The following is a 21,534-nucleotide window of genomic DNA, read 5'->3' on the forward strand; positions in this document are numbered from 1 at the left end:
TAAAATTGAATGTCTGACCCAGCTAAAATTAGCATTAAAATAGTGCATCATCTTGTTTGACCGCTTAATTACAGTTTTATGAAAGTTCTAATCCAAAGGCCAGAGTGAGCAAATCCTTGTATAAATAATGCGGTAGTTAGACACGAAAGTTTAGTAACAGTTATTTCAATTTGCGGTCCATGTTCTATTCTTTCTCGGAGCCTCGTTAAGTCTGTAACGACCGCGCCATGAACAGAGCAACTTTGCTGGAGATAAAATTTAACAACTAAATCTACTTGATAGTCGTCACTTTTTGATCAAACCCTTTTATTGCTGACATTTACGTATTTAATCATGGAGATTCTATTTTTAGCCTTAACATGATGACTTTGCCTTACCGTTTTCTCGAAAATTAAGGTCATCTAAAAGCCAGGAAAAGCGAGGACATTACAATTAAAGATCCTTTAATCAGGTTGTTTATCTTCAAGCTTACAATCGTAAAACGGGAAAAAAAAGTTGCAAAACGTTTCAATGAAACTCCTCCGAAATGCCTTGCTTTCTCGAATATAGGACAAGGACAGGATCCCAACTACTGTATCTGAAAATATGACTAACTAGTTCAAGTTACCTTTCTATTGTAACACGTAGATGACGTAGGTCGGCTTGCCGCAAGAGGTCTCGGTAATTATCCCAGCAAGCCTTTTGGTCTTACGCCTGTAGCTCGCCTTAGTCCCTGGCCGATGCGTACCAGAAATTGTCCCGTTAGTTGTCACACCGGAAATTCCTACCATTAAAGCGTTTATCAAGAGAATTAAAGTTTTTAAAGTAATATTTGGCATGTCATTTTTATCTCTTATATTGCCTTCTTGTATTTTGTCGTGCACGTTGATATTTTGGAGGCCCAAAAATTAACCCGAAATTTCCAAATTAAATTTCCAGGGGGTGTACCTAGGGGATGTACCAAGGAGTGTACCCAGGCGTTGTACCTAGGGTGTGTACCTAGGGGTGTACCTAGGGGTTGTACCTACGGGGTGTGCCCAGGGGGTGAACCTAACGGGTGTACCCAGGGGGTGTACCTAGGGGGTGTACCTAGTTGGTGTACCCAGGGGTTGTACCTAAGGGGATGTACATAGGGGGTGTGCCTAGGAGTGTACTTAGGGGGTGTACCCAGGGGATGTACCTAAGAAGTGTACCTAGGGGATGATCCCATGGGGTGTACTTAGGGGGTGTACCCAGGGGTGTACCTAGGGGCTGTACCCAGGAGGTTTACCTAAGGGGTGTGCAAAGTTGATGATCCCAAGGGGTGTACCTAGGAGGTGCGCACATAAACCGAAAATTGAATTGCACGCACATAGCACCAAGATGCATACAAAAGGTGCGTGCATCGGCCCTGGGGGATAGTCAAAAGAGCATGTCTATAAGTAGTCTTTATGGATAACACCAGGTCACCAGAGCAGACCTTTTACAAAGTTCAAAATACATCAATTTGTTAGTAAAGTAAGTTTGGAGTCAGAGGCTTGGAGGCTAGCTAGTTAGTACAACCATCTGTGATCCAAAATAGAAAGCCCTGGAATATTCGTTGATATCTATTTTCCAATTCTTTTGGTGTTTTCTTGTGTGATGTTATGGTTTGGTACCCTTGTTAGTAATGTCAGGGGATGATCCCAGGGGGTGTACCCAGAGGGTGTAACTAGTTGTGTACCTAGGGGGTGTACATAAGGGGTTTACCTAAGGAATGAACCCAGGGGGTGTACCTAGGTGGTGTACCCAGGGGGTGTACATAGGGGATGATCCCAGGGGGTGTAACCCGGAGGTGTACTTAGGGGGTGTACCTAGGGGGTATAACCAGGGGGTGTACCGAGAGGGTGTACAAAGGGGGTGATCCCAGGGGGTGTACCTAGGGGGTATAACCAGGGGGTGTACCGAGAGGGTGTACAAAGGGGCTGATCCCAGGGGATGTACCTAGAGTGTGTAACTAAGGGATGTACCCAGTGGGTGTACCTAAGGGGTGTACCTAGGGGATGATCCCAGGGGGTGTACTCAGGGGGTGTACCTAATGGGTGTACCTAGGGGGATTATCAGGGGATGATCCCAGGGGGTGTACATAGTGTGTGTAACTAGGGGGTGTACCCAGGGGGTGTACCTAGGGGATGATCCCAGGGGGTGTACCTAGGGGGTGTACCCAGGGGTTGTACCTAGGGGGTATACCCAGGGGGGTGTACCTATAGGGTGGACAACCATCTGGGATCCAAAATAGAAAGCCCTGGCATATTCGTTGATATCTATTTTCCAATTCTTTTGGTGTTTTCTTGTGTGTTGTTATGGTTTGGTACCCTTGTGAGTAAAGTCAGGGGATTAATTCAGCGGGTGTACCCAGGGGGTGTAACTAGGTGTGTACCTAGGGGGTGTACATAAGGGGTTTACCTAAGGAATGAACCCAGGGGGTGTACCTAGGGGGTGTACCCAGGGGGTGTACCTAGGGGATGATCCCAGGGGGTGTACCCCGGAGGTGTACTTAGGGGGTGTACCTAGGGGGTATAACCAGGGGGTTTACAGAGAGGGTGTACAAATGGGGTGATCCAGGGGATGTACCTAGGGTGTGTAACTAAGGGATGTACCCAGTTGGTGTACCCAGGGGTTGTACCTAAGGGGATGTACATAGGGGGTGTGCCTAGGAGTGTACTTAGGGGGTGTACCCAGGGGATGTACATAAGAAGTGTACCTAGGGGATGATCCCATGGGGTGTACCTAGGGGGTGTACCCAGGGGGTGTACTTAGGGGGTATACCCAGGGGGGTGTACCTATAAGGTGTACAAAGAGGATGATCCCAGGGGATGTACCTAGGGGTCGTACCCAGGGGGTGTAACTAAGGGGTGTGCCTAGGGGCTGTACCCAGGGGGTGTACCTAAGGGGTGTGCAAAGGGGATGATCCCAAGGGGTGTACCTAGGAGGTGCGCCATAAACCGAAAGCTGAATTGCACGCACATAGCACCAAGATGCATACAAAAGGTGCGTGCACCGGCCCTGGGGGATAGTCAGAAGAGCATGTCTATAAGTAGTCTTTATGGATAACACCAGGTCACCAGAGCAGACCTCTTACAAAGTTCAAAATACATCAATCTGTTAGTAAAGTAAGTTTGGAGTCAGAGGCTTAGAGTCTAGCTAGTTAGGACAACCATCTGTGATCCAAAATAGAAAGCCCTGGCATATTCGTTGATATCTATATTCCAATTCTTTTGGTGTTTTCTTGTGTGTTGTTATGATTTGGTACCCTTGTGAGTAAAGTCAGGGGATGATCCCAGCGGTGTACCCAGGTGGTGTAACTAGGGGTGTACCTAGGGGGTGTACCTAGGGGGTGTACCCAGGGGGTGTACCTAGGGGATGATCCCAGGGGGTGTACCTAAGGGGTGTACCCAGGGGTTGTACCTAAGCGGTGCACCTAAGTGGGTGTACCCAGGGGGTGTACATAGATGCTGTACAAAGGGGATGATCCCAGGGGTTGTACCCAGGGGGTGTACCTAAGGGGTGTATCTAGGGGCTGTACCCAGGGTGTGTACCTATGGGGTGTGTCAGTCTTCCCCGTGATGCTTTGCGTTGCCTAAGTGTGTCCTGCCCTTGCTGGACTGGGTACTACCCTAAGTGTAAGATACACACTTTGCCTCAAAGGAATTTCACAGCCCTTGAACAACACAAATTCTGGAATTTTAATTTTGTTCAATAAGAATAGGAAAAAACACAAGCTAAAATGTTAACAATTGTCTGAACAAGCTAAAATGTTAAGAATTAAACCATTATTTTTCATTTTTTACTTATTTTTTTTTTTGATCAAAAAATGTTGTTATCTATTTCATGACTTTAAACAAAAGCTCTCACATGCCTTAGCAAAAACAAACATGATCTGGCTTCTTCTCTCCAAGGCTGTTGCCATAGTTACCACAGATAACCCATGATGGCAATGACTGCAGCAAGACACGTGACTGTGGGGGCCAGTACATTGGCACTGCTTTTTGTTGTTGAGGGTTGCGCAGTCGTCTGGCTGGTGGTCGCTGTAGCTGAGGACTGCACTGCTGTAGGCGACACTGATACATATACTGATGCCGAGGCGTCACCACTCGATGTTGTTGGGGAAGCTTGGGGGGAGCTTGGTGTTGAAGTAAGGGAAGAGGTAGAACTCGTGGACTGTGAAACAACTTTTAAACAGAAGTATACATTATTATGGCATGTTATATGGCATGTAAGAATTGGTTCAACAGGCCCGTACCCAGGATTTTTCTTAGGGGGGGGGGGGGGTGCGAAATCTGAAAAGATGGACCAAGTATTTTTCAGGGGGGGGGGGGGAAATCTGACGATGCCTTTGCAGTATCTCCACGGGACGTTTATTGTCGGATTTGGCTACATACCAGAGTCATCTAGCTGAGGCTTAATAGTTTTGTCTACAAATAATAGCACGTCTATTGAAAACCGAAAGTGGACCTTTGGCCGTTGTGGAGGGGGGGTGGTGCGTTCCCCTGCACCCCCCTGGATACGGGCCCGGGTTCAAGGAGTTTGACAGCGGCAAACAATAAACACATTATTACTGCCACTAGAATATGAATTACGACCACCGCGACGGCGAGGGCGGCGTGACCAAGAAAAATGTCTGAACTAGATTCTGTGTTAATTACAGAAACAAAAGTAAACTAACCGGGAACACAGATGGGAAAGTTTCCAGCTAAAGTTTCTCACACTTGGTGCACAAGATGCCGAAGATGGTGAATCATTTGCATATCAATGTAAGAATTTGTTGGAATTCTTATCGTTTTATGCCGTTGCCAAGCTCGTTACTAAAGTCGAAGTTAATTAATTAAGTGTCAATAGAAGAAGCTTTCGCGTCACATGAAAAGTTGCTATTCCTTCAAAGCGCGTAGAAAGAGTTCCTGCGATTATTGACTGTCAAGAGATTTGAATGTAGCAGATCCACAAAATAATTTAGATACTAAAAATAAAGCTACTAACTACACAACAGACTGAAATACGGCAGCCCCGATCGATTCACCTAATAATGTTGTAAAAGCTTTCATAACTTTCTATGTAAATAAAAAATAGCGCAAGCGAAATGTTAGGCTTTCCAGTATTTGTAGTTGGTACTTTTTACCTACCGTTTAAGTTATAAAAGCGTTAGTTTGAGTTGAAATATTTAAGCAGCTTTGACGAAACAAACGCGACTCAAGTCATGACGTGTTCGTTTTGTGCGCAATTCTTCCCTCGTCGCTAACCAACGTCCTATATAGAAGAGTCCATTAAAATCCCTTAAAAATCCCTTAAACACTTCCTTACCAGTTTTAATGGTAACTGTTACCAGCATTAAAGCGAAGAAAGCGTGGATTCTCATCTTCTTTTAGCCTAGGCTTCGCGTTTCAGGAGCTTTTCAGGTTACAAAAAGATAGACTTGGCAATAACAAGCAAAGACAGTCCAATATACAAACGCAGCGCAATGCATGATTTGTCAATCAAATGTCATCATCACCAAGCTATGCGTCATCTATTGTCTTATTGCCAAGATTGACTCAAGTCTGCAGGTAGAAAAGCCCTAAAGCATCATCAATATTTGTCATATGATAAGCTAAAGATATTGTCATGGATATTTTCGCTTGCCATCAATGAATTGAATTTCGGGGAAAAAAGAAAGAAAAACAGGACGCGTTGCGTGAAAACGAAAAAAGTCGTATTGTTTTGTCAAAGAATTGAAAGAAGAAATAACGTCAGCAGTACCAAACATTTGTTTTGCAAGTTTTTCAGCGCTGGAACCAAAAAAGAATGGACAGTATTCGCATACTTTCAAAGCCCTCCACTAATCACCGCAATGAGTAGAATAGTGCGAGACATATTCATTTCAATGTAAGTTTCTGTCTGTCTTTAAGAACATGCTAAAAACATGCCCGTTCTCAGATGCGTTCTAAAATGCAAATTGTGCTCATAATATCAACCTTATATATAAGCTTTTGATCATATGTATCATTCTCTTTCTAATATTATATCTTTTTTTACGCTAAAATTTAAGAACATTTTCTGCCTCAAAATGCTCCAAAACGGTCAGTCTCGACTGAAAATTAAACGTTCTTATAAAAAAAAAACTTCACAGCTTAGCGCTGCGCTAAAATAGAGCGTGTTCACTGACGTTAACGAAACATAGAGCGAGAAGAATAGAGACAAAAGAACTCCTTTGTAGAACAAAGATAATAGGAGACAAAGCAGCTGCGTACTTACTCACGAGTGTCGGTAGTTAATAATTACGCGTATTATAGTCCTCCAATCAAATCGCTCGCCAGACAATGCCGTTATTTTAAAACAACAACAATCGCTTTGGTTGCCAATGGGGCTTCAAGGACCACACGGACCGCCTACGAGTTTTGTTTTTAAATCAGGACAAACAACATTCTATGTGGTTGACTCATAATTGCTGAACATAAAACAATTCTCGTGTTTATTACATTACCTTTCGATCATTCAGATAAATACAGGTGTTTTTAACGTTTCACATCGAGCGGATGGATTGAGAAAAATGTAAACAAAAGTAGACAAACTTAGATAATCTGCAAACCCATTTTACGGGAATAAATGAGTTTTCTAATTAAAATCTTACCATCCCCCCAAAAAGGATTTTCTATACCATTTTATGCCACGTTTATCAGGCCCGTACCCTGGGTGCAAACGCACCCCCCCACAAGGGCCGAAAGTCCACATTTGGTTCTCAATAGACGTGTTATTTGTAGACAAAACTAAGAATCATAAGCTGGATCCTTCTGGTATGTAGCCAAATCCAAAAATAAACGTCCCGAGGAGATACTGCAAAGGCATGCTTCAAAGGCAGCCTTGGTGTTTAGATTCTTATCAGAGAACTCCTTCCCTCCCCTCCCCCCCGGAAAAATTAGATCCTTTTTTAGAATTTCGCAACCCCCTAAGAAAAACCCTGGGTACGGGCCTGTTTATTTTCGGATTTGGCTACAAAAAAGTTTGAATTATAGATTTATGAGATACCAGATTGATCCACAACGCCTTTTTTTTATCTAAGTCGCTTATGCTTTATAGATTTGTCTACAAATAGCACGTTTATTGCGAACCGGAAGTGGACTATCTGCCGTTGTGGGGGAGGGAGGGGGCAAACGCATCCCCCTTCCCCCCTGGGTACGGGCCTGCCACCTGTCACTAATTGTGTTCATGTGCTAATACAATTACTCCGCCCTTTTATAAAGTTGCGAATAAATCAAACGAAGACAACCCATGGAGCCCATTTCAAGTTTTCCATCATGCGATGTTGATGTTTTAAACTCTCTTGGCTTTGCTTCACGAAAAATGCTCGCACCATCAAAGTATCAAGCATTTTTAGCTGTTTTTCTATCTATAAAGACCGTTGCAAGGGCAACTGAATGCATCCCCAAATCATCAGAGGTTTTTTTCATCGAAAAGCAAGGATTGGTGTTTAGGAAACCCGGAACAGTTATCTCTCAGGGGTTTTATTCCACAGAGGAAAACTGTTTAATTGCCTGCTTTTTGAATACAGTTTGCATGGCCTTGAATATCGCTTTACTGAAAGTCACCGAGGGATTAATGTGCGAGCTTTTGAACTATGGAAGTTCAGACTTCAATGATTACCTCAAGCCAAACGGAACTTTTAGGACAGGCTTCGTTCAGGTATAAAAAAAACACGTCCTAGTATATTAAATAAGTACGCAAAAAAAAAGAGAATAACAAATAGTTCTTTTAATAGTCTCAAGGGCAGTGACGTGGTATATCATGTTAGTGGGATCGGGATTATTTTCAAAATATTGGGATCACCTCGATTTTCGTCGGTTTTCTGTTCCTTTTTCCCAGGAGGGACCATTCCTTTTTTTTTCCCAGCCAGAGGTGGTTAGTTATTTTAGCACATGAACAATTGTTCTTATAACCGGTCGCTACGATATTTTGTTTTCCAAGCAACATATCCAGCGCACAAAATATATTTCCAGCACAACTAGTTTGACTCCACAAATTTGCCAGGAGAACCATTCGGGACAATTTCCCCCAGCAACCAAGCGGTCAAACATTTTCCCAGCCACATAAAGTCGGGCTGCGGAACAGACCCGTTTTGTGCCCTTGATTATTTGACCATCATGTAAGAATGTTACTATTAGAAACTGTCCAGTTCTAAATTGGATGTGCGCATCCTGACAAGTTCCTTTTTTTCCCGTCCCTAAAAAAGACTTTGTCCTAAAATGTCCTGAATTTTATTGCTTCATATAAAGATATGTTTGTGGAAGAGTATATATAGAGCATGTATTACAGCGAATAATATCGATGCTCCATATTGTTTTTTTCTATTGAAGAGCACCTGTTACCCGTCAAACCCATGCGAGATGATGTGTTCGCCAAGCCCATGTGATCGTTCCGTTCCCGTGTGCCACTCGCCAGGCGTTGCGCTACCCAAATGCGGTTTGTTTTACATTTGTGTCTGTGGCATGTTCATCGTGGTGCGTGCTTAAAATGTTTGATGATTATGGTGATGGCGATAATGATGATATGGGTGATGGTGGAGGTGACGATGATGATGATGATAATTACGACGACGACGACGACGGTGATGATGGAGAAGATGATGATGGTGATGATAATGGGGAAGATGGAGGGGATGATGATAATAATGGTGATATTGAAGACGGTGAGGTGATAATAATGGGGAAGATGGAGGTGGTTATGATGGTGATAATGGTGATTTTGAAAATGGCGATTATAATGATAATGTTGGCGATGGAGATGGCGATGATGATGATTAATGGTGAGAGTGTTGATACACTCTTTGTAACACGTGATGACAATGAAAATGTAAATGACATCATCAATACAAATTTGTCTAATTCTCTATAACTAACTGTATTGTAATCTGATAGGTTGCGTCCTCTTCGACTTTGAAAACGGGACTCTCAATGGATGGACTCTGACAGGCACAGCATTCAATAACCAGCCGACGTACGGTGACAACCCCACGGCGCGCAGACGGGGGCAGCCATCAAACCATTTCGGCTATTGGTGGATCGGTACCTTTGAGAATCGCCCGGGACCTTCTTACCTTCCCGGAAAAATACAAGGAGATAGACCTCAGGGTAATGAATCATGTTTATCATGAAATAGATTCAAGATACGTGTAATGCCCCCCCCCCCCCCCCCCCAATCTCTTACAAAGAAAACTTTCTCAGCCGTCTCCCTCTCAGCACAACTTTGCATGAAATCGCAGGGATGTTTGGAAATCAGAAGTCAGTTCCTTCATTGCTGTTATGTATCTCTTCTTTGGGGTCACACAAGTTATTTCATAAAGTTATTTTGTTTGAAAAGAGTTATATATAGATAGGCTCTTATAATCGCATGAGAGCATATGTCACAGACAAATCAATTATACGTATATACGAGTGACAGGGATGAAACACCTGATGCCTGTGGCAATAGAAAACGAGAGTTCCTGGGGCCTATATAAACAGGCTGCCAAGAAATAAGAGACCTCGTCACTGTTAGACGCCGTTATAAAAAGGACAATATACTTGAAGTGTGACTTCCAAATATGGTTTCTCCTCCAAAACAAATATGTTTTATGCCTTACGCTTTTGTTGAATTCCTTGAGGTTGACGAAAGGCTCTATTCATTTTAGGGTCTGCCACTTCTCCGCTCTTTCACATTACAGGATCTCGCCTCTCTTTCATGCTGGGCGGTGGTTGCAACCTCGTAAAAGAGCGCGTTGAGCTAATTGTGGATGGGCACGTGGTTATGAAGACCCAGCCGAGCAAATGCAGCGAGACAATGAGCAAGCACTACTTGGAGGTGGCTCAGTACCGAGGCAAACAGGCACAGATCCGCATAGTAGACCACTCCTCAGGGGGGTGGGGACATATCAATTTTGATCATCTCCGTGATGAAGATTTGTGCAAAGAAAGCAACTATTCATAGTTTTTCTAATGATTTCCTGCTGGCGGAAAACAAAACCTTATTACACAAATGAAGTAAAAATCCGATATTTAGAATTCGATGTAATTGTAATTCGATATTTATTCAACAAATAACTTCTCAGAATGCATTTTCTGATTGCACGAATAATATTTGTCAGAGTTTATCCTAGTTGTGGTATTGTTAATCTAGACGACTTTTTTATGGCTTGTCCTCATAATCTCATAAGCTGTAATAATATCGGACAAAGCAATCTTTTATAGGTGTGAAAACAATGTAAACGGTTTTATGATTGTACATAAATGGCATCGTTTCATAAACAGGGCCGTAGCAGGGGTGGGGCACTTTAAAGGATTTATAAGGAAATGACCAGTAAGGGCGTGGCTGTAACCCCTATATTTTCTTAATGTTTCTGTATTGTGCCCCCCCCCCCCCCCAGTATTTCGAGGCCTGCTACGGCACTGATAAAAGCTAAACAAGCTGCACGTGAGGAAGGATCATAGGTAAACGTCTCCTCAGCCCATGGACCCAAGTAAGGATATATTAGATTTAAATCATAAAAACTGCAAGAATCAATTACCATAATAACCAAAAATAAATACATGTTCTTTGACGTAGTTTTGAGTATCGCAGTAGAGTGTCTACGGGGGATTTAAACCGACAAGAATGCCAAACTTTAGTTGCCAGATCTGCTAAGAACAAAAGGATAGCACTTTGGCTGCTTTTGGTGTGGTCAAGATAAATTCTAGAGATAGCAAGTTTGGGTGTGCTCAAAGGAATTTCTTACCCTAAGAAAAGCAAAATCGGAGAAATCTTTAAACGCCCCCTAAGGAAGTTGGTCGAATTCAATACCCTAAGGCCAAGTTCAAACCTCGTATTATCCATAACAATCGACTAAATTACATAAATTTGTATTGAATACGGCTCATGGATAATACGACGTTTGAACTTTGCCTAAGAGATTGCAGAATCGGAAAAAATTTTCAACACCTCCAAAGGGATAGCAGTTGGTCGAAAATTTATAGCCTAAAAGAAAGGACGATCACCCCGTCTACTATTATGGAGAGTCCACCCCGGGAAATTATAAGCAGATAACCTTATCCGGCAGAAACAAGGCACGGATCTTGCTGTGCGTTAAGTGGTTAGTGCAGTGGTTAGGTCGCATGCGTGATCCGCACAATTGGCATCACGCTAGCCCGGTCGCAGCTCTAGATCCCACATGGATCTGAGCTGTGGTTTAAAGCACTTCGTTCGAGTCGAAGTCGCCCTGCAGTTTTTTTGCCGATGAAGTTTAACTGAGGCAAACCGGCTATGCCATGCTGACGAGTCCTAATAAGGACGAAACAGCTGTCCATGGTTGCCGAACTGCACGGGTAATAGACTGTGCTAGCGTCCCGTCTTGGCCCGACTGGTGCCAATGTGTGTATGCTAGTGTGCTTCTAAAGTTCACATTTAGGAAATTACCAGTAGGCGCGTGACCGTGCCCCTTAAAATTTTCATGTTTCTGTATTGTGCCCCTACCCCCCCCCCCCCCCCCTAACATTTCGAGGTCTGCTAAGGCACTGTAGTATTATTTCAATCAAAAGGCAAAATTCTTGCCAAGTCCCAGAATACTTTGACAAAATGACTCAAATCTAATGTGTAGCGGGCCAGAATCTTTAAATGAAAGAACACCTCCATGTTAAGAAATCAAGGGAAAATATTAGAAATACATCTGGCCGTGAAATGGATTATGAGGACAGAAAAAAGTAACTCCCCAATGATGGGTCTCTATTGGAAAAGAATATCTCTATAACCAGAGTTTGAGAGTGTGGCACCATGGCCATAGCCGGGGGCGGGGCACTAATAACAGTCCCAAACAGTGTTATTTTCGTAAAGACAATAAAGTGTACCAAATTTGTTTACAGGGGAGGGAAGGAATAGTAGAACTAGTAAACATTTTATCCTTTAATATTTTTGTTTTCTTTCAAAAGGAATTGATCTTTATTCAAATTCTTATATTTTTTTTTCAGTTTTTGACACTAGGAATAAGGCTCATAAGTTTTAATGCCATAAACCAGGCACGTACACAGGGGGTGTGCATGTACCCCCTTGAAGGCCAAGAAGTGGGTCATTTCTTATTAAGGAATCTTCATATACGATGCATTTTCCATGTGATACCTATGACTGTCCACCCATCAGCCAATGCTTGGTATGCATCTGTAAACTACTGTATACTATACCTCTATGCTTTATGCTGACAAAAACATAGTGGTTTCAAAAACCAGTGAAATATATTTAGTTTTTTAGTACTAATACACTGTTATATTTTTTTTCTTTTTTGTTCTGGCTTGACTATATATACACTTTAACAATAATATTTTGTTGCACTTGATTTTGAAAACCACTCTATTATGTTTAAAAATATCCTGTTTCAGTAGTTGAATCCTTTTATGTCATGCATGTTTTATTTCAATTTGTCTATCTTGGTAAAAAATGGATTTGAACAGCTATACTATGGTTTTTGGACTGGTACAAGTTGTCTGTTCAGTTCTGTTCTGTACCAGTTCAAAACCAAATCCATATTGTACAATTGGACAACTGGCAATACAAAATACAGTCCAAACTTCAAATATTACGGTACCTCCACCATCATTCACGTGTCTGTGTTAAAAATGCTGTCAAAACTTATTGATTGTTTGCAAGCAGTGCTTTTCTATCTAATGGAAACACTCAAGCTGTCTTAGATATCTAAAAATATCAGATATTTCCATGCTAGCAAACGTTAAATAAATGAGACAAATTTAAGACACCAAACTGGTCCATTTCTCAAGTTTAAAAATTAGCCAGCTACAAGTGAACACATTTGAAAGAGAGAATTTGCATTTTGAATGTTGAGACTTCATCTTTTTGGGCCACGTAGTGATACAAAACAGCAGTAAGCCACCTAAAAGAGTGAGGGGTTTGCTTGCATGATTGACAAATGTTCATTTTCTAGCTTTCTTTTAATAAATTATGCTTGATATCCTTTGTTGTGCTTTCCTGGTACTCAATGAGGTCAATGCACATAATTATATTAAGTGTCAATGAGGTAACCTATACCACACTACCAATTCCAAATCATATTGTATATATCCCATGCCATGTACCCACCATGGGACCACCATCGTATGCCTGACTCTCGCTTGGAAATCAAAAGCCAATATACAGTCATGTGTTTTAAAAGCCTCATTTGCAGAGATTTCTTTACTTGGATGCTTCATCTAGTAAATCTTTTGCTTCATTGATCTTTGCAGCAATGTATGGCGAACCACCTGAAGAAAAAGTAAGATGATGCTTTGAAAAACAATCATTTCATAGCATCAGTAGGGACAGAACCAGAGTCACTAGGATGGAGTGTTTCAAGAAAATTACTAAAATCAAATGTGAAACTACAGTATACATAGTTCCCATGGTGTTTTTTTTTTTCAGTAAAATACCTACCTCTGTCTGGGTGATTGATTAGCATGATTCTTCTGTGAGCTTCCCGAACCTTATTTTTTTGTGAAGCTGGGCTATAAAATCGGACAACAAGAAAGAATGTTGGCTCACTTTGTTACAAAATGTAAAAACATCTCAGCAACTTCATACATGACCTTAGTGCACTTACAAGAGGAAACAGAATGATAAATCATGTAGTTTGCAAAGATGGGTGATCTAAAGCTGAATATAAAAATTGGCTTAAAAGGATACACTATCAATTGTTAACAATCCATGGCTATCTATTCAGGATACAAACATATTATAAAATATTTGTGCATAAAGCAGTGCAGCGCCACCTTAAAGCTGCATACAACTACACATACTGTTACTAGAAATTGCAAAAATTCAGAAGTCACTGTGTCAAATATTTATGACACGTTTAAAAAAAACAAGATTTTTACCTTATCCCAAGTATTAAAGCAGCTTCTCTTTTAGTCATTTTAGGTTCAAAACCTCCTCTGTAGTAATGTGAAAATTGCTAGAAAGAACAACAGAGTATTCAAATTACAAGACTGTGACAAAGAGCTTAATCCTTAGTATGACGCACAAAACCTTTGCACGGAACTTGGCACAAAAAGAATATCAAATTTAAGACTGTGACTTAATACTGTGTAGTATGACCAAACACAAAACCTTGCCAAAAACTTGGCACAAACAGAACAGTTATCAAAAAAACACTTGGCATAAAAACACACCACAAAGTATGGCACATGGAACTTTGCATGATCAAAACTAATACTTGAACTTTGTACAAATAGTACAAATAAAACTAAGAACAAAACATGGTGCATACAACGCTTCGCACAAACCACTTAAAAAAATTTGCAATAAATACTTGACAACATGACATTAAACATGACTGACACTTGTCACAAAATATGGCACAAGCATGACATCACCTGGCATAAACACAAAACACCACATAATGCTAAGCACAAAACATGTCACAAAACCTCAAACATTTGATGACTGCAAGAAATTGACCCATGAATGTAAGATCAGATGGGTCTAGAGTCTCAGACATGAGTCATAATAATATTTTATAATAATATCTGCTTGTTGACTATCTATCACTGATGACAAACAAAAAAAATATATGCAGCAGTTGGTAAAAAAAATGCTGGCTGACAATTGTTTAACCCTGCAATGACTACAGTAGAACAAAAAGTTTGATGATGTTGATTCCATGCATCATAATTTACATGTCTTGTACCTTGAGACCTTGTAGGGGGGAGTGAAAAGGTTTGCGGATCGGCGGATTCAGCCCCGAAATGCTCACGAATTACGGATTTGGATGATTATTTCAGCAGATTGGCGGATTTTGAAAAAACAGCGGATCACGGATCTGTTGACAATTTGGGCACGGAATTTGGATTTTGACTGCTTTGACGGTCAAATTTCGGATTTTAAATGTATTTCAATCGATGCTATTGTTTATCTGTCAAACCATGCGGATCTAAAAATATCTGCGGATCTACGGTTTGCCCGGAAAATGTTGCGGATCGGTGGATTTACATACCCCTATTCAACCCCCCCCACCCCCTTGTACAAGGAGATATCCCTGATATTTAACTATTGTGGGAGCTGTATGATACAGTAGTTTAATAGCAGACCAAACTTCTTACGTCATCAGGTAAGTAGAGAACATACACAACAGGCACCGCAGAGTGGGAGGGGCAGGGGGGCCTCAGCCATGCCACTATTTGCGACAAAAACAACTCTAATACTATGTTTTATTCCTTTTTCGTTTTACGATATGACCTTCTTTTCAATTGTCAGTCCCCCCCCCTTCCCCAAACTTATCAAAATGCTCCACACGCCATCCTTGAACAAATTGCTCTTCTGGTTTGTATATGACTCAAACTTACTGAATACTTTACAAAGGTAGTAGAAAACAAACAAAAAAATTGTTTGAGTTAGCCATGAGTTTGATTTATCTGTATTTTCATTTTGAGGTTCCCTGTTTACAAATGACAAAAAATATGGTCCAAATACAAGAAAAATCAAACTCAGTTCTTAGTTACATATAAATATGATTCAATTTTTAGTTAAGAATTTGCGTTGGGAATTCTCTGAAAACATTGTCTCATCGAAGATGTCTTAACATTTTATCTACTGTATATTATTTCAAGCATGATGATGGTTAACCAAAAGCTTATTATTGTTGCATTGAGCTTCACTTACTGGGATTTTCGGAATGACCTTGGGGATAGCATTTAAGTTGACTTTTTTGAAAGCTTGCACGGCGAAGCGACCTGGAAAAAAGCAAATTATGTTATCCATTACAGTATAAGATAAATCATTAATCGTGTGAATGCAGCCATCTCCATCTACTAGTTAGTCAAGTAAACAAGTTGTAAAGTCTTTGGAGCACGTGAGAAAAAGAATTCAAACGCAAACTCCATTATTTTACCTGCAATCGCAGCCCCGGCGACACCAAGACCAGCTATGATCAAACTTGTCTGAAAAACAGTATATATTCAAACATCAATGTACAATATACCCACAGAATGTGACTATTTTTTGTAAAATAATTCTCGACTCCACACACCATTTTGATCTTTGTTTCTGACCGAGTGACGTAACATGTTACCCATGTTGCATCACGATTTTTAGAAATTTACCCATGATGCAATCTTATACGGTTCGGAACGGGGGGGGGGGGGGATACTGCATAACCCGGGGGGTGTTCTTTCCATGACGGCTTGATAGGGATGCTCGTCGTATTTTCAAGGGGCCAAAATTAGGCCTCAGGTATTTTTAGGAAGTATCCGAGAAAAAATAGGCTTTTCTCTTAGAAATTGTATTTTTTCAGGGCTTCTGAGGTATTTTTTTATAGTAGCATCCCTATCTCATTTACCCTGAAGAACCCTCCCCTGGAGCTAACGCTTAAGATGACTGGAATGTTTCTCTCTCAAAGGACACGTTAGTGATAGTGAGAGTTTATATAACGGGAGATATGTTTAGGCATTTATTCGGTTTCTCCGCGGATTGTGTTTTTATACCTAATATCGAGGTGCCCGTAATATCGAGGTACCCGTTATAGCGAGGTGTCCGGAATAGAGGGCTGTCCGGAATAGCGAGATGTCCGGAATAGAGGGGTGTCGGTAAGGAGTCGTCGTCTGTATTGAGATACCGCTGACAGGTAGCCGCGCCGTACCACTTCCGTTCATTCATCCGGGACTTCGGTACCTCCTGTCCCCTCTCGCGCTCCCACAAATCCAACATGGCTGACTTACTAGGAGACGATACCTTCTCTGACGAACAGGCCGTCGATCCCGCAGCCGAGTTCCTGGCAAGGGAGCAAGACGACTTAGCAGAACTAGGGGAAGATTTAGGAGGCCCTAACAGTGATGTAGAGGTAGGAGCTGTGGCTCTTTCGTCGCTTGGAAGCGTTCTTTGTCGTCCCTCTTTCGGCGTTCTCGATTTTCAATCTCAATATTTGATCTCATGAAAACGCTTGAGAGTGTGGTAATTCCTCCGTGGCCTAACAGTAAGGAATTTAAGATAAAATTAGAGAATTACAATTGAAATGGTCGAGGTGAATTATAGACACTAGGAATTCGTTTCGTAAGTTATGACTCGCTTCGACAAGATTATTTAGGCGCAAAGGCGTCAGTAGCTCCCTATTTCCGAATAGAGCATTATAAACCCGTTTATTGAATGTTATTGCTGTAGTAAATGCAAAGCTTTGTACATATTTTCGAGCTTTTACGTCTGTATTCGAACTTTCTTTTCTCCCCCTCCCCTCCCCCTTACGGAAGAAATGTGAGACGTAAGGCATTGATGATAGTTGTCCATTATTGTTCCCTTTTCACTAATTCACTCTTCCAATTTAAATGTCTGATCAAATAATGAAGAGTTTTATTCTAATCTGTTCAGCTAGCAGTTTTTTGAATATTAGTAATGCTATTCAATCATTTAACAAATTTTATTCACTCTGGAATCAAGCTTTGAAAACAGCTTGAACAAACGTTTGCGACGAACCTTGCTCTAAGATTTTTCTTTTACTTATCTCAAATTTAGTTGAGGCAGATAAAGAATCTGACTAAAGTTTTCTTGACAATTTCTTTGTTTGCAGTTTGTTTGTGATGTAATTTACTGTACAAATTAAATTGTGAAGTTTTCTATTCATCATGAGTGCAGAAGTGTACAAATTGGAAAAAAAATTAACCCTGATTTTTTTATGTTTTTCTTTTTCGTGTGGCAGACTTTTACCATATAAGCTGTATAAAGCCTGTCTCTTTGATAAGCTCTCCCAAGAGCTAATTAAACTCTCTTTTACTGTGATTTTTTTAAATAGGTTCATTTTGGGATTTTGGCTCAATTGCATTTTTTGTGACGATGACGGGCAATCCATTACATAAAATTCAAACCACACAGAAAGGATGAATGATAAGATGCTGTAGCACAAAACATTCATTCAGAATAATTTCTTGCATAGAAATGCATTGTAAAGTGCCACATATCTGCAAGCTTCTCTTGCTATTGATTTCTGTTACAACTGCACCATTGACCAAACATCTACCATGCTTCAACATACAGGTAATGCTTGCTTTCACTTGGTCTTGTGTGTATCCCAATTACTGCAGTACCATCCGGTTCATGTAAAGAAGATATGTTATTGATATATTGTGATAGGTAATTAATGACACAGAGACTTTGAAATCACATCTTGTGTGTAAATTGCAGGGTGTTGGTTTTGACATGTCGGGAGGTGAAGAGCCGGTTATGAATGGATTTGAGGATGAGGTATGTGCATATAATAGGGGACTTGCATTAAGAGATCACGTGACTGTTTGGGTGACAAACTAGCGCTCGCTCAGCAACAAAAAGCAACTTATTCAGCACTTACGGAAAAAAAAACAGAACTCTTTTTTCACAAAGGGTTTAGTTTAATTTAAAGATTTTATTTCTTCGTCGTTTCTGGTGTGACTGGCGCAGTCATTTCTAATTTTTTGCTTGATCATTTTCCTGAAGTGGAACATTGCAAACATAAACTTTGTATAGAAACAGTATGACCATCTATTTCTTTTGGCAAATTTAAACATGATTGTGATACTGTCTTTAAAATACTTTAATCTAATCACACCACTTGCTATTACACTAATGCCTAGTGCACACTAGCAACATAACAACATAACGACATGGGCGCGCACACTATGTTTAGCACGACATAACGACATTGACATTATGACATAAAAGAAAAAAAACATGTTTTTTTCTTATGTCGTTACTGTATGTCCATGTCGTTATGTCGTTGAAGATAAGAGTGTGCGCGCCCATGTCGTTGTGTCGATATGTCGCTAGTGTGCACCGGGCATTACAGAGCACTATGTTTTTACAGGGGGAAAGTTCGGTATCACAACAGACAGCTCCAACCCCTGTTACAAGAGAAGTTGAACACGAATCAGTCAGGTGAGCCATAAGCAGGCTGGTAGCATAGTTATGACTGATGGTGGAAATGTTAGTATTATTTGGTTGTAACGTTGTTCTATATTGTTTTATTTTATTATTTGGTTTTAGAAAATGGAGGGAGGAAAAGGCTGCACAGCTGGAAAAAATGGACGAAGAAGAAAAGGCAGAAATAGAGGAATGGCGGGAACAAGCACATAAAGAATTAAATGACTGGTATGATAGGAGAAATGAGCAACTCGGAAAAACAAAGAATAGTAATAGGTAAGTATTACTAGATTACAGTTAGCAACCTTCATAAAGACACATTATTTATTCTCCCCTATAAATGACAATATTTGGGGCTATAGATCTGTGCCAGGGGTTTGGTTTAAGCACCACCCATCTTTCTATGTCTAAAATGTTGGTGGGTGAGCAGGTAATAGAAAAAATACCTTTAACATATCTTGTTTTGGTGAGGGGGGGGGATATGGTTGACCTTTTCCCCATGTATTCCTTTCCATTTACTCCTAGATACAGGTGTCCTTTTTTCGTAATCATACCCCAACTTCATGTATTTCTCTTCCTCATTATCACACATCTCCCATCTCCAGGGCAGACGAAGAATCTTTTGTAGCAGAACGTGACGACACCTCTACGCCTGGCACAGAGTGGGAGAAAGTGTGTCGTGCATGTGACTTCAACCCAAAAGCGACGAAAAACACAAAAGATGTGTCTCGGATGCGCTCCATCTTCCTGCAGCTTAAGCAAAACCCACTAGTGCGAGATTAGCGAAACATGGACCTGGGGAATTTGTATCTTAGACGATTTCAAATTATTATTGTCATTCATATAAGTAAAGGTACTGACTACCTGGAAGGTCACCCAGGGAAAGGTTACACTGTAGGCTATTCTTGTGTAATTGTAAGTATAGAGTTCGGAAGCACAGTGTTTTAGTGTAGGATGGTACATATAGCATTAGGGTTTCCGGCCCCTTTTATTTGGCATCGTTTTCTTGTGGCATGTTTGTAGATCTGGGGATTGTTTTGATGGTAACTTTTTGTGACTGTGATATTTAGCACTTTTTGGTACAATCAGCGTCGCATGCTTTTTGTGACAATCAAACAGAGTTCTGATTGGTGCTCTGATCGGTTGCATGACCTTTCCTGCTAATTGCATTGAGCTGTGATAGGTGGAATCGCATTCATTTGCTTTGTACTGACATCAAAGGAACTCAGGAAAAGAATTATACTGTGGTATATAGCTCTTGTTGGTCAATTAAGTTCTAGTCTGTCTGACAAAAGAATTGTGACTGTCAATGTTTTTTTTTGTTGTTGTTGTTGATTTGATCTTTTTTTTTTTAATAATGCAAACATAATCCAGCTTGGCTTTTTGCTGAAGTATTTCACACAAAAGCCCACCCTTTGATGACAAATCTAAAATCAGGCCAAAGCTCTCCAGCTTTCAGGAAAGCTTTTATATATGCAGAGATCCCTAGGCTAAAGTCCTTATATTTATTACTCAGGGAATCACGCTAAAAAGAGCACTTGATAAAAGCAATTGTCTGACAAAACACAGAAAATGATTCCAAATCCAAGACTGCTATACTGTATATTGCTATTTTGTAGGCACCAGGTTCTTGGAAAGTCCTGGATTTAAAACTCGTGCTTCTGAAGTGTAATTATTATGAAAGCTCATTCTGTCAATGATAAAGCAATGGAAATTAGGTTAACCATACGAGGCACGCGCTGTACGCATGCGCAGTATTGTGATTCATGTCATATCTACTAATAAATGTTATGTCTTTTTATTAAGTTTCTTTGATTGGGTATTTTAGCTACAGGCCGTAGCAGGGGGTGAGTGAGGCACTAGGGGCACGTCCCCCCCCCCCCCCCCCAATATTTAAAAAATATATAAGGAAATGACTAGTAGGGGCGTGGCTGTGCCCCCCCCCCCCAAATAAAAAAAACTTTTATTTTCTTAAGTTACTGTATTGTGCCCCCAATATATCGAGGCCTGCTACGGCCCTGAGCTTTAGAAAATTATTGATACTAATGTTGGTTTTCTTTGAGAGATGTCTTCAAGTATCAGTGCCCCTCCCATATAAAAGACCACAAAGACTCCTTCCCTACTTTACAACTACGGTATGTTGAGTGAGCGGTGGCCCGAGGAAAATTGGTGGAGTAGCCCCTATTATCTGCGCACTATGAGAACTAAATAGAGATTTGTGCTGAGTTTCAAGCCCTTGGGGTTAACGAGTAGCAATGAATCTAAGATAACACCGACAAACACAATATTTATCTTCAAATTTTGTCATGTTCAACCGAAGACGTTTTGCTAGAACCCGGAATCATCATGTTGAGAGAGAATTATTGTTCCAAATTGGTTTGCTACATCCGGACCAAAAAAATCCTTTCCAGGGGCGTGTCTACAAAGTAACGCTGGGTCGGGCCTAGAGAATCAATATACTGACCACGGATTCAATTAATTAAAAATCGACATCTTCTCAGGCCCGTAGCCAGGATTTTGAGCGGGGGAAAGGGTTCGTATACCCACTTAGCGAACCTTTTTTCCTTAGGTAGCTCGCAGTGGTACTCATTTTTTTCTACATTAGAGCGGACCTTCCAGTCGAGTGGGGTGGTTCTTCCGAATCCTCCCCCCCCCCCCCCCCAAATCTGGCTACGGGCCTGATCTTCAGCTCATCTAGAAACA

General features: G+C 40.9%; 3 protein-coding genes and 1 long non-coding RNA gene across 7 annotated transcripts; 2 read left to right on the plus strand and 2 right to left on the minus strand.

Annotated features, from left to right (window-relative positions):
* Window positions 1-3,659: 3,659 nt before the first annotated feature.
* Window positions 3,660-5,450, minus strand: LOC116608898. Its single transcript, XR_004292771.2, has 2 exons — window positions 5,296-5,450; window positions 3,660-4,169 (listed from the first exon to the last, which is right to left on the minus strand). It is a non-coding gene; the product is annotated as an uncharacterized LOC116608898 (long non-coding RNA).
* Window positions 4,444-10,544, plus strand: LOC5501627 (putative glycosyl hydrolase ecdE). Of its 4 annotated transcripts, none has more exons than XM_032369930.2 (5): window positions 4,444-4,751; window positions 7,520-7,650; window positions 8,322-8,427; window positions 8,883-9,095; window positions 9,635-10,544. In XM_032369930.2, the coding sequence occupies exons 2-5, from the start codon at window positions 7,525-7,527 to the stop codon at window positions 9,928-9,930; spliced, it is 741 nt and encodes a 246-aa protein (XP_032225821.2). In that variant the 5' UTR covers window positions 4,444-4,751; window positions 7,520-7,524; the 3' UTR covers window positions 9,931-10,544. The 4 variants fall into 4 exon arrangements, with proteins under 4 accessions (XP_032225821.2, XP_032225822.2, XP_032225820.2 ...); XM_032369931.2 differs by lacking the exon at window positions 4,444-4,751 and adding an exon at window positions 5,615-5,856; XM_032369929.2 differs by lacking the exon at window positions 4,444-4,751 and having other exon boundaries at window positions 7,115-7,650; window positions 9,668-10,544.
* A 1,317-nt stretch (window positions 10,545-11,861) lies between these two features.
* Window positions 11,862-16,027, minus strand: LOC5501622 (mitochondrial import inner membrane translocase subunit TIM14). The gene is made up of 6 exons (XM_001622850.3): window positions 15,980-16,027; window positions 15,842-15,890; window positions 15,613-15,683; window positions 13,830-13,906; window positions 13,390-13,460; window positions 11,862-13,220 (listed from the first exon to the last, which is right to left on the minus strand). The coding sequence occupies exons 1-6, from the start codon at window positions 15,980-15,982 to the stop codon at window positions 13,153-13,155; spliced, it is 339 nt and encodes a 112-aa protein (XP_001622900.2). The 5' UTR covers window positions 15,983-16,027; the 3' UTR covers window positions 11,862-13,152.
* A 572-nt stretch (window positions 16,028-16,599) lies between these two features.
* Window positions 16,600-20,632, plus strand: LOC5501628 (clathrin light chain). The gene is made up of 5 exons (XM_001622843.3): window positions 16,600-16,789; window positions 18,121-18,180; window positions 18,776-18,846; window positions 18,955-19,107; window positions 19,437-20,632. The coding sequence occupies exons 1-5, from the start codon at window positions 16,655-16,657 to the stop codon at window positions 19,612-19,614; spliced, it is 597 nt and encodes a 198-aa protein (XP_001622893.2). The 5' UTR covers window positions 16,600-16,654; the 3' UTR covers window positions 19,615-20,632.
* The last annotated feature ends 902 nt before the right edge of the window (window positions 20,633-21,534 follow it).

Source organism: Nematostella vectensis, chromosome 8, assembly GCF_932526225.1.
Source record: "Nematostella vectensis chromosome 8, jaNemVect1.1, whole genome shotgun sequence".
In the NCBI taxonomy this organism is placed as follows: Eukaryota; Metazoa; Cnidaria; class Anthozoa; order Actiniaria; family Edwardsiidae; genus Nematostella; species Nematostella vectensis.